Raw genomic sequence first — 13,007 nt, forward strand, 5'->3', positions numbered from 1 at the left:
TGTCTGCGGCCCAGGTAGCATTGAATTCCCTTATACACGATCAGGCTCTAAAGGAACTGATGATCAGGCGAATGAATTTTCAGCGCTTTGGCAATAAGTCGGGTAAACTTCTAGCGAGAATAGCAAGAGCTAACATGCCACGACAATTTATACCAGCCGTGGTGAATAATAAGGGAAAGAGAGTAACCCAACCGCAGGAGATCACAAAGACGTTTCAAACTTACTTCACAGATATATACGCTGCACAGGAACGCTTTCAGGGCCCACTAACATGGGACTATTTGGAGGACGCTAGAATGCCTAAGCTAACGGAAGAGGCACAACGGGCGTTGACAGCCCCGATAAGGGCACAGGAGGTCCATAGAGTCCTAAAGTCGCTACGTCTGGGTTCTGCACCGGGGGCGGATGGGCTCTCCAATGAATATTATCGGTTGCTGTTACAGCAAGTGAATGGGCCCCTGGTGGAGTATTTTGACGCGGTGGTGGAACGGGGGTTCTTCTCACCTGGAGAGAATATGGCTTTAATAACCCTAATTCTGAAGCCAGATAAGTCGCAGGACCAGGTTGAGGCATACCGACCCATATCGCTACTGAATGTAGACGTTAAAATACTGTCTCGGGTGCTGGCAGAGAGATTGATGTCTTATATACCTAGCCTTGTTGGAGTACATCAAGTAGGGTTTGTGAGGGGGCGGCAGGCCACCCAACACATGCGCAGGGTGCTACTAGCAGGGGCATACGGGCAGAAGACGGGAGACCCACTACTACTGGTAAGCCTAGATGCTGCCAAAGCCTTTGATAAGGTGAATTGGGATTATTTGTTCCAGGTGTTAGATTACATCGGGTTGGGGGGACTGGTATCTGGAGGCGGTGAAAGCCAGGCAGAGATATTGATAAATGGAACTAGATCCGCTTCCTTTCGGGTGGAGCGAGGGGTGCGACAGGGCTGCCCGATGTCACCGTTACTGTTTTTACTATATCTTGAACCCCTACTCCATACTATCTTGTTAGACCCAGAGATACAGGGGGTAACCATACATAGACAAAAAATTAAAATACTGGCCTTTGCAGACGACATGTTTCTTACACTCACACACCCAAGAACGTCAGTAGAGAGATTGTTGGAAGTGATAGATTAATTCAGTTTCTTCTCTGGGCTACAACTAAACCTACAAAAATCATTGGCTTTGCCAATACCAACGACGCTGCGCTCGGAGTGGGAGGGACATTTTCCCTTTCAATGGGCTACAGAGCGCTTAAAGTATCTAGGGATTATTATTACGGCAGACATAGGCAATTTGTACCGAGAAAACATGAGCCCGCTGCGGAGGCGCACACAAGACCTTCTACAGGGGTGGCAGGGGTTACCATTATCCTTGCAAGGCAGACATCATTAATGGCACCCTTAGATTTTGCATACTGGCTACACGCTCCGTCGGCTGAGTTTCCTATGGTGGGAGCCTATGGGTATATAATAAATTCCCTGTGGAAAGTATGGCGCTGGCTGAGTAAGGCTTTCACCTGGAACAGTGCGGTCTCACCCCTGCTCCCTTTGAGGGGCAACCTGACCTTCCCTGAGGGAGGAACCTCCAAATTGTTTCAGAAATGGACCTCCCGGGGAATACATTATCTATTCCAGGTAGTCACAGAACAGGGGACCCCTAAAACCTTTCAAAGTATGTGTGACGAGTTTGGGTTAGATCAGGGGGACTATTTTGCTTACTTACAAATTAATCACTATCTTAAGACCTTACCGGACCAAAATCTGACACAAGACATATGGGATAATATGAATGATTTTCTGGGCCTGGAGGCGCAGTTGAAAGTACCTTTGAAATATTTCCACCGTAACCTACGAGATCTGCAGGAAGCAAATGACTGCACTAAAGTGTCAACTCTCTGGCAATCAGAACTACAGTGGAAGGTTGATCCAGAACAGTTGGCACTTTGTTTATCTACAGTACATAAAGTAACGGAAAATGTAATCTGGAGAGAAATGCAATACAAATTTGTTATGCGAATGTATATATCGCCACACCGAGCTTATAGAGCAACCCTGAAACAGACTGATGATTGTCCAAAATGCGGGAAAGTGGGAGCCACCTTGGGACACATGTTTTGGGCTTGTCCCCTGGTGAAACAGTTCTGGACAGAGCTGAGATTTAAAATCTCACAGATGTGGAGAGTCCGGTGGTGCCCTTCCCCGGGTCAACTGTTCGACAAGTTCATTGTTCAAGGACAATCGCCCGAAGGCTTGAGGGCTTTTTTGAAACAGACTGTCTTGATGGGAAAGCGAATAATTTTACAACTATGGCTGCAAAAAGAGGGGCCTAGTGTTTCGCAGTGGCGAGGAGCCATGATGCAGTGTTGTATGCTGGAAAAAAGAGGAGTTGGAGACCTTGCTTCCAGAAGGGGAGACGGATTTTCCAAGACCTGGGTTCCATACTGGGACACCCTGATGCCAGTTGCAAGAAGCAGACTTTTAAACTGTTAAAACTTATATTAGTAGGCAGGAGTATGTGTATATTTTTGAGTTGAAATGCTGTGGTGTAAGGTTTTTATTTGTGTATACGAGAATCCACTATCCCGACGACTGAATAGTTTCCTAAAGAGAGGGAGGGGGGAGGATTGGGGGGATGGGGATAAAAGAGGGGAAAACACTAGCAACAGTTGAGGACGGTATTGATTGTATGGATCGTGTCAACTACATTGTGTTACCATTGTGATTGTATGTTTGTTATTGTTGCTAATAAACAAGATTTAAAAAAAAAAAACCTCTGCTAAGCTAACCACCTTCACCACGTTCTCCGGCAACGAATTCCAGAGTTTAATTATGCGTTAGGTGAAGAAACATTTTCTCCGGTTTGTTTTAAATTTACTACACTGTAGTTTCATCGCATGCCCCCTAGTCCTAGTATTTTTAGAAAGCGTGAACAGACGCTTCACATCCACCTGTTCCACTCCACTCATTATTTTATATACCTCTATCATGTCTCCCCTCCCAAGCTGAAAAGCCCTAGCCTCCTTAGTCTTTCTTCATAGGGAAGTCATCCCATCCCCGCTATCATTTTAGTCGCCCTTCGCTGCACCTTTTCCAATTCTACTATATCTTTCTTGAGATGCGGCGACCAGAATTGAACACAATATTCAAGGTGCAGTCGCACCATGGAGCGATACAACGGCATTATAACCTTCTCACACCTGTTTTCCATACCTTTCCTAATAATACCCAACATTCTATTCGCTTTTCTAGCCGCAGCAGCACACTGAGCAGAAGGTTTCAGTGTGTTATTGACGACGACACCCAGATCCCTTTCTTGGTCCGTAACTCCTAATGTGGAACCTTGCATGACGTAGCTATAATTCGGGTTGTTTTTTCCCACATGCATCACCTTGCACTTGCTCACACTAAACGTCATCTGCCATTTAGCCGCCCAGTCTCCCAGTCTCGTAAGGTCCTCTTGTAATTTTTCACAATCCTGTCGCGAGTTAACGACTTTGAATAACTTTGTGTCATCAGCAAATTTAATTACCTCGCTAGTTACTCCCATCTCTAAAACATTTATAAATATATTAAAAAGCAGCGGTCCTAGCACAGACCCCTGAGGAACCCCACAAGCTACCCTTCTCCATTGTGAATACTGCCCATTTAACCCCACTCTCTGTTTCCTATCCTTCAGCCACAATAGGACATAATGGTCATGTTGTTACTTATTTTTACACCTGTTAATGTTTTGGGGGCTTTAGAGCTTGGTAATAAAGTTCTGTGAGATGCATTCAGAAAGAGATTATAAAAAGTTTGAGAATTTTTCCAGTGTAATATTTACAAAAACTCACGTACGCCACACATGTCGTGTCCTGCAGGCCATATCCACTGGAGCATGCTAGGAAAAAAAAAAGAGGAATATTCAGACATCAGACACATAACTTTACCTGAAAATGTGAATTTTTATTTCCGGGGAACAAAGGGATTTTATCTTCTTGTCTCCTATCTACTGGTGTCATGTAGCATCTCAGATTCCAAGGAAGGATATAGTTTGCACCTTATGCCCAACAGACCTAAAAACCCTAAGGTTATGGATCTAAAGGGGAGAGAAGAGAGAGGAAGCTTAACACAGAGACATTCAAATACCTTAGAAGGTATAAATAATACACAAGAAGTATTTTTCAGATGAAAGAAAGTTTTGGAAAAAGAGGTCATAATATGAGGCCCAAAGGAGGTAGATTTAGGAGCAACATAAGGAGATAGTTATTCTCAGTTAAAATTTATTCCCTACAACCCTCATCCTACAATGGAAGTAAAAAGAATAACAGAATTCAAGAAAGTGGAGCACAGAGGATCTTTGCCAGTGGAGAAATGATGATGTAAGGTCTGCAGCAGGAAGGGAGAACAAATGCACTTGGTAACTCCGCCGACATGTGTACGTAAGTCCTCTTAAACTAGATCAGGGGTGTAGTCATCAATGTGGGCTACTGTTAACATGTTATTATTCCACTAACTCATGTTATTTTACCACAGATCTCAGTGAGACATGGAGGGGCATAATTGAAAGGGGGCGCCCATCTCTAAGGATGGCCCCGTAAAGAAGCGTCCCTGACCGTATTATTGAAACAAGATGGGTGGCCATCTTTCGTTTCGATAATACGGTCGGGGCCGGCCAAATCTCAACATTTGGGTCGACCTTAGAGAAGGCCAGCATTGGTTTTCATCGATAATGGAAACCGAGGCCGGCCATCTCAAAACCGGCCAAATCCAAGCCCTTTGGTCGCGGGAGGAGCCAGCATTTGTAGTGCACTGGTTGCCCTCACATGTCAGGACACCAACCGGGCACCCTAGGGGGCACTGCAGTGGACTTCATTAATTGCTCCCAGGTACATAGCTCCCTTCCCTTGGGTGCTGAGCCCCCCAAATCCCCCCCCCCAAAGCCCACTCCCCACAACTCTACACCACTACCATAGCACTTATGGTTATGGGTGAAGGGGGGGGCACCTACATGTGGGTACAGTGGGTTTCGGGTGGGTTTTGGAGGGCTCCCATTTACCACCACAAGTGTAACAGGTAGGGGGGATGGGCCTGGGTCCACCTACCTGAAGTGCACTACACCCACTAAAACTGCTCCAGGGACCTGCATACTGCTGTCATGGAGCTGGGTATGACATTTGAGGCTGGCATAGAGGCTCGCAAAAAATGTTTTTAATTTTTTTTTGGGTGGGAGGGGGTTGGTGACCACTGGGGGAGTATGGGGAGGTCATCCCTGATTCCCTCCGGTGGTCATCTGGTCAATTCAGACACCTTTTTGAGGCTTGGTCCTGAAAATAAATGAACCATGTAAAGTTGGCCAAATGCTCATCAGGGCCACCCTTCTTTTTTCCATTATCGGCCGAGGACGGCCATCTCTTAACCATGCCCCCGTCCTGCCTTCTGTACACTGCCGAAACGCCCCCTTGAACTTTGGCTGGCCCTGTGACGGAAAGCAGTTGAGGGCAGCCAAAATCGGCTTTCGATTATACCGATTTGGCTGCCCTTAGGAGAAGGGCGCCCATCTCCCGATTTGTGTCGGAAGATGGGCGCCCTTCTCCTTCGAAAATAAGCAGGCTAGTTACTAATAACTGGGTTTAACAGTAAAGTGACACGTCTTAATGGTAGCCCATGTTGATAAGTCTCCCCCTCAGAGCATGTAGGAAAAATGTTAATTTTCAGGCTTAAAGGAGCTCTTGAATATCCATGATTTTACCCTGATTTTAAATCTACAATCTACAATTAGATCAAATTTCAGCAGTGGCAGTGATCTGAGCTGCTATATGGATAAGCAGCAGAAAAAAAAGCACAAAGGGCCCCAAGAATTGATGAGAAGGAACAAAATTTATTAGAAGGTCTGACACGGGCCATGTTTCGGCATATGCCTGCATCAGGGGTCAAGTGGTTAAGCTGTTCCAATGCAAGTTGGTGGTTCCACTCAATTACAGGGGAATGATAAATGTTGCAGAGACATCAAATGAATTTTACATTAATCAAATAGTCATACAAACTCTGCACTGCAAGGTAAATCTGCTCGTCTACAGTCCATAAAAATGTGGATGGGCATCAGCACTGAACGTTTACATAATGCGCTCACTGCTGCTCGCTACACGTGACACACAATTCTGTAAATGTGGCCTGCATTTGCATATCCCTTACAAGAATATTGACACAGAGGTGCCTAAGTGCTGTTCTGTGATGGTGACTTAAGTTGCATAGCGTGTAAACCAGAGATTTTCGTCTCACGGCACTTATACGGCATTAAAATTGTCAAGGCACACCCCGTCACAAAGAGTCCCTTCTGCCCCACCCTCACAAAAATAGTCCAGCATTTACTTTCCCTTACCCCCACCCCCACAAAAATAGTCCAGCATCTCTCCCTCCTGTCCCCTTTTCCAGCCAGCAACCAGGCATCTCCCCTTGTCTCTCTTGACCCCCTCCCCCAGTGTATCTTTTAAAAGTTTTCTTGTCTCTAGCGGTCCTTGGCAGGGAGCAGCAATTTATACAGCCTGCTCGCACCAATGCTGGAGCCTTCTCTCTCATGTAACTTTCTGCTTCCACATAGGCAGGAAGCGTCAGACAGAAGGCTAGGCTCCAGGGTTGGTGCGAGCAGGCTGTACGAATCACTGCTTCCTGCCAAGGACCGCTAGATACAAGAAAACTTACTCTGTTCTGGCACAAATTAAGCTTGCCCAGCTCCTGCGGCACACCTGTGTGCCACAGCATACTGGTTGAAAAATGTTGGTGTAAATGCAGGGGGGCATATATTGCTTATTGTAGAATTTGATATACCACCTTTATTAATAAAAGGTCAAAGCTGTTATATGGGCTGTTATATGCACCTAGACCCCAATGCTCAGAAGCAAACGTGGACGCCAGAGGCCATTAGTGCCAGACTAGCGCCCATGTTTGCTGGCATACTATGCTCGAAGGCCCCCACTGCAGGGAACAGTGCTGAGGGATAGCACATTAAGAATGCAAATACAAGCTGATGAACTAATTCCCAGTTCCTCCACAATACTCAACAGTCAATGTGCCAAACAAGGGCATTCCTCCCACAGCAAACCCTACGCCAGCTCAGAGTTGGCATTTGCCAAGTCATTGGACAGGAATGGGGAGATCGGGAAGGGCTAGGAATCACTCCCCCATCCTACTGAAAACGTGAGGGCCTGGTGATCCTGTGAACCCCCTCCCCCCTAGGAGTGGCCTAGTGGTTAGGGTGGTGGACTTTGGTCCTGGGGAACTGAGGAACTGAGTTTGATTCCCACTTCAGGCACAGGCAGCTCCTTGTGACTCTGGGCAAGTCACTTAACCCTCCATTGCCCCATGTAAGCCGCATTGAGCCTGCCATGAGTGGGAAAGCGCGGGGTACAAATGTAACCCAATAAATAAATAACACCCTTTTGGTCCAGTGAGACCCCTGGCCAGGACTCCGAACCTCAAGGGCTAGCCCTGGTAGTCTAGCAGTGGTCCCTCCAATCCCCTTCTACCTTGAAGAAAGGAAGAGGGACTAGGACTCCCTCCTGCTGCTGGGTGAATCCTCAAAATGGCGGCGCTCTGCCCTGCCCGGTGCATCCTGGGATGCACTGGGCAAGGTTTAACTACCGGGCAGGGCATCACTGTTTTGAGGAGGTGCCTAGAATGAGGAGGGAGACCTAGTCCCTCCTCCTTTCTTCAAGGTAGGAGAGAGTTCGGGGGGGGAGGGGGGCTACTGCTAGACCTGCAGGCCTAGCCCTTGCGGTGGGGTGTCGGGGTCCTTGCCAGGGGTCTCACTGGACCACCAGGGTGTTATTTATTTTTGAGGGAGGGGTTTATGTCGTTGGGGGATGGGGAGCCTGGGGTCCATTGGACCACCAAGCCTTCACATGTTTGGGGGGGGAACAGGGGACTGTGCTCCACCGGACCACAATGGCTTTATATTTTGACAGGTCAGGGCTTTGTCTGGGCATTTTCTCAAGAGCTGTGCTTAACACTCAGCTCTTGGGCGCATACCCAGTCACAATCTTTCCACAATTGCTCCTCATGCTCAACACTATGAATGTGCTTAAATTTGTAAGTCATTGGCGTTGAGTATGAGGAGCTGCTCAGGTGGTATTTGTTGGAGTTTTGAGCATCTGGCTGCTGTAAGTTACGTATGTCCCTGCAGCATTCAGACGCCCCCAGTTACGCCAGGTCTAAGGCTATCTAAGGCATTAGAGCGCCTATCCAGGCGCTCTAATGCCATGTAAAATAGGCTTCCACTTCTTATCCCTGGGGCACCTAAAGTTTGTACAAGTGTCCCTACGGTAACAATGTTCAGCAGTCCCGACACACTAAGGGCTGGATTTCTATATTTGGTGCCATAAAAAGCACTATTCTATAACCTGCACTTAAAGTTAGACGCGGTTTATAGAATAGCACTTACGCCCGGGAATTACACCTAACTTCAGGTGAGGCCATTTGTACCAAGTAAAACATGGCGCAAATGTATGCGCCTGCCACATCCTTCACTCCCTCAGGCTGCTCCTCTGCGGGAAGCAAGGGCCGGGAGGACAGTTCTGCAGCCAGGGAGGACTTACCCGACGATTCCCCGGATGGCCGGCTATCTCGAGTACAGTCGGGGCCGAGCCGGTATTCCTTGCGGCGATGGCCAGCCATTTTAGAACCGCGGCCAAAAGCCAGGACCCGTCCCGGCGATAGCCGTCCTGTCCGCGGCCGAGCCCGTAGGCCAGCGATCGCGGCTTCCAGGCTCTCAGTCGCCGGCTATGGAGTCCGCGCTTGCACTAGCAGGGAAGATGGCGCTGGGATGCGATGGCCGGCGTCTAGAATGTATAGAATGTATAGAATGTTTGTACGTTTGGGAAGCTTGCCAGGTGCCCTTGGCCTGGATTGGCCGCTGTCGTGGACAAGATGCTGGGCTCGATGGACCCTTAGTCTTTTCCATGTATGGCATTACTTATGTACTTATGTCTTCCTCATTTTCGGGCAGGGGTGCCCAAAGCTCCGCCTCTAAGGGACCGGATTGGGATGCCAGTGCTGTAGCTCCGCCTGGGAGGCCGGACGGAACCAATCAGAGGGATCTCTTCGGTAGTCAGGTTCCGATTGGCCGGCCATATCGGCTGGGGCTGGGCGGCTGAATGCTGACAGTATTTAAGGAGCGGGGCTGAGAGAGAACATTGCTTCAGGTTCTGTTCCCGAGGCCAGTCTTCTTGTGCTCCAGTTCTCTGAGCGTTCCCTTGTTTTCCTGGTTTGACCTTTGGACTGTTTCTGGACTACCCTGATAGCTGCCTGCCCTGACCTGCTGCCTGTTTTGGACTACTCTGTTAGCCGCCTATCTTGACCTGCTGCCGGTTCCTGGTTTTCTCTGTCTTGCCTCCTGCTCCCTCTGCTCCCGGTTCCAGTGCTGGGTCAGCCCGTCAACCCCGCGGTTCCAGAAGTCCCTTTGGCCGCCTGCAGCTGGGGGCTCAACCCTTGGTGAACGGCGGCCGCCGCGGGTGAAGACTTGGGGTTGCACGGCTGTCCTTTGAGGTCCTTCGGGGCCTTACGGGACCTAAGGGCTCACCTCCTTTTCAAGACAAGACAGGAACCTGAAGCCATGAGCTCGTCAACGCAACCTGATCTAAGAGACCTGGCTAAGGTCCTCCAGCAGCAGCAGGAGCAGTTGAATGCCCTGTCGGGGGCCCTGCAGAATGTCTGCTCTCAGCTAACCACGGTCCAGGTCCATAACCAGGCCGCTGCGGCGCATCAGGTCGCTGCAGTGGCTCCCCGTCAGGGAGGGCCCTTCCCGGGGCCTCGGTTCCCTGAGCCTACACGGTTTGATGGTGTCCCTGGAAGCTGCCGGGGGTTCCTCAACCAGTGCAACTTGTACTTTAAAATGCAACCAGAGGCTTTTGCCTCAGACCAGGTAAAGGTGGCCTATGTTATTTCTTTGTTAACTGGTCGAGCCCTAGCCTGGGCATCTCCGCTATGTGAACAACAGGATCCGCTTTTGGATAATTACGCGGAGTTCCAGCACCGGTTCCGCATGGTGTTTGATCTTCCTGGAAGGCCGTCTTCCGCCGCTTCCAAGTTGCTGCGGATTCAGCAGGGCGAGGGGACCGTGGCGGACTATGCCATCCGGTTTCGGACTCTGGTGACAGAACTGCACTGGAATCAGGAGTCTCTATCTGCTATCTTCCTGGAGGGACTTCAGGATCGGATCAAGGACGAGCTGGCCGGGCGGGAGGTTCCGGGGCAGCTGGACGCCTTGATCTCGCTCTGTGTTCGGGTGGATACCCGTTTCCAGGAGAGGGCTAGATCCCGTGCCGACCGGCGGAGGGGGTCCGGAGGCGGGCCCCAGTCTAGTCGGGTACTCTCCCCTCGACGGGTCTCCAGAGGGCTGAGGGAGGCCTCCGAGGAACCTATGGTCATTGGCCGTCAACAGTTAACCCCGGCTGATTGGACTCAACGCCTTCGGGGCGGCCTCTGCCTGTATTGCGGCAAGGCCGGTAATTTCGTCAACACTTGCCCCGCATGACCGGGAAATGCCACTCCCAAGGCGCCCTGAGGGGAGGGGTCTTGGGGCACTCAAATCCCCTACCGGACAATTTGATTACTCTCCCGGTGACCCTGCGTTGGCAGGAGACGGTGGTCCACACCCGAGCTTTGCTGGATTCTGGGGCGGGGGGAAACTTTATTTGTCAGGAACTCCTGCGGCAGATGGGATGGCCTACACTGCCCTTTCAGCCTGCCTTGCAAGTGACGTCCATCCAGGGAACGGCGTTACCCCAGCCTATCACCGAGGTGACCCCATTTTTGGCGCTCCAGGTGGGGGAAGACCACCGTGAGGAGGCTCAATTTTTGATTCTGCCCCGTACCATTCATCCGGTGGTACTGGGCCTGCTCTGGTTACGGCATCATACTCCTGTAATAGATTGGACTCTAGGCAAGATTCCAGCCTGGGGTAGCGCCTGCACCGAGACCTGTTTGAAGGGTCGAGAATCCAGCTGCCCCGCGGTAGTGGCTACTCCTAGAACTGTGCCTATCTGTCAAGCTGCTCTGCCGGAAGAGTACCGGGACCTCGCTGATGTGTTCAATCCCGTTGAAGCAGACGTGCTACCCCCTCATTGGTCTTATGATTGCGCTATTAATTTGATGACTGGCAAGATGCCACTGCGGGGCCGACTCTATACGTTATCCCGAGAGGAGTCGAAGGTCATGCAAGCTTACATCCGGGAGAATCTCCAGAAGGGGTTTATTCGCCCCTCCACGTCCCCTGCCGGGGCAGGATTCTTTTTCGTGACTAAGAAGGACGACTCCCTGAGGCCTTGTATCGACTACCGGGGTCTGAATGCCATCACTGTGAAGGACCGTTATCCTCTGCCCCTTATCCCGGAGTTGTTCGATCGGCTGCAGGGGGCCCAGATCTTTACCAAGTTGGACCTCTGTGGGGCCTATAACTTGGTCCGTATCCGGCAGGGGGACGAGTGGAAAACCGCATTCAACACGCACGAGGGGCACTTTGAATACCGGGTGATGCCCTTCGGCCTGTGCAATGCTCCAGCGGTGTTCCAGAGGTTCATGAACTTCGTCCTTGAAGACCTGCTCTATTCTACTGTAATCGTATACCTGGATGACATCTTGATTTTCTCTAAGGATCCCCAGGAGCATGTGGCCCACGTCCGGACCATCCTCCAGCGCTTGCGGCAGTATCGTTTGTTTGCCAAACTCAGCAAATGCTCTTTCCACCAGCAGACTCTGTCTTTTTTAGGACATATTCTTCTATCTGGGGGTCTGCGGATGGATCCAGACAAACTCCGCGCTATCCGGGAGTGGCCCCAACCCCAAGGCCTGAAGGCGCTGCAACGGTTCCTGGGGTTCGCTAATTATTACCGGCAATTTATTCCCCATTATTCTCAGTTGACAGCTCCATTGACAGCGCTTACTAAGAAGCATGCGAATGTTAAGAACTGGCCAGCCGAAGCACACACAGTGTTCAATCAACTGAAGGAAGTGTTTGAGTCCGCTCCCATCCTTCAGGCCCCGGATCCAGACAAACCCTTTATGGTGGAGGTGGACGCCTCTGCTTTGGGCGCCGGGGTGGTTCTCTCTCAAGTTAACGCCAAGGGCCGGCGCCAACCCTGTTTCTTCTTCTCCCGAAAGTTTTCCCCAGCAGAGCGCAACTATACCGTAGGGGATAGGGAACTGCTAGCCCTGAAGTTAGCTCTGCAGGAGTGGAGACATCTGCTGGAAGGGGCGGAGCATCGTTTTACGGTGATCACCGATCACAAGAACCTTTTGTATCTGCAGGAGGCACAAAGGTTGAATCCGCGGCAGGCCCGCTGGTCGCTGTTTTTCGCCAGGTTCCGGTTTCAACTGGTGTTCCGGTCAGCTGCGCAAAATACCCCTGCAGACTCCCTCTCCAGAGCTTTTGAAGTTCCAGAGGACCTCGAGGAACCTCATCCTATGTTGGATCCAGCCTGCCTCGGTGCGGCCCAGGGCGAGGTCACCCCTATGCGGGAATTCGTGCAGCCGCAGGACCGGGGAAAAGTGATGCGCTGGGGACACTCGTCTGCGGTGGCTAGACACTTCGGGTTTCAAAAGACCCTCCATTTGATCACCCGACATTACAGATGGCCTCTTATGAACCAGGACATTCTTCAGTTTGTCACGACCTGCCCCACTTGCGCCCGGACCAAGTCTGTGGTCAGGCACCCTTGGGGAGATCTGTAGCACTTGCCCATTCCTGCAGCCCCCTGGGAGGAATTGTCCATGGACTTCATTACGGATCTTCCTAGCTCCCAGGGGCACACAGTAATTTGGGTGGTGGTGGATCGGTTCTCCCGCATGGCACACTTGGTTCCCCTGCCAGGACTTCCGTCGGCAGCACTGCTAGCCCAGCACTTCATCCAGCACATCTTCCGGCTCCATGGGCTACCAGTCAGGATCATCAGCAACCGGGGAGCCCAGTTTACTTCATGATTCTGGAGAGCCCTGTGTTCCGCGCTGGGGGTCGTCACCCATTTCTCCT

The 13,007-nt window shown here is 50.6% G+C and overlaps 1 protein-coding gene across 2 annotated transcripts in view; it reads right to left on the minus strand.

Annotated features, from left to right (window-relative positions):
- Positions 1 to 13,007, minus strand: part of LOC115481964 (protein HEG-like) — a 196,722-nt gene that overhangs the window by 18,250 nt on the left and 165,465 nt on the right. For both annotated transcript variants that reach the window (XM_030221466.1, XM_030221465.1), the window contains exon 8: positions 3,842 to 3,884. In XM_030221466.1, the coding sequence (XP_030077326.1) occupies positions 3,842 to 3,884 (43 nt within the window). The remainder of the gene's footprint in view (positions 1 to 3,841; positions 3,885 to 13,007) is intronic.

This window comes from Microcaecilia unicolor, chromosome 12 (assembly GCF_901765095.1).
Source record: "Microcaecilia unicolor chromosome 12, aMicUni1.1, whole genome shotgun sequence".
In the NCBI taxonomy this organism is placed as follows: Eukaryota; Metazoa; Chordata; class Amphibia; order Gymnophiona; family Siphonopidae; genus Microcaecilia; species Microcaecilia unicolor.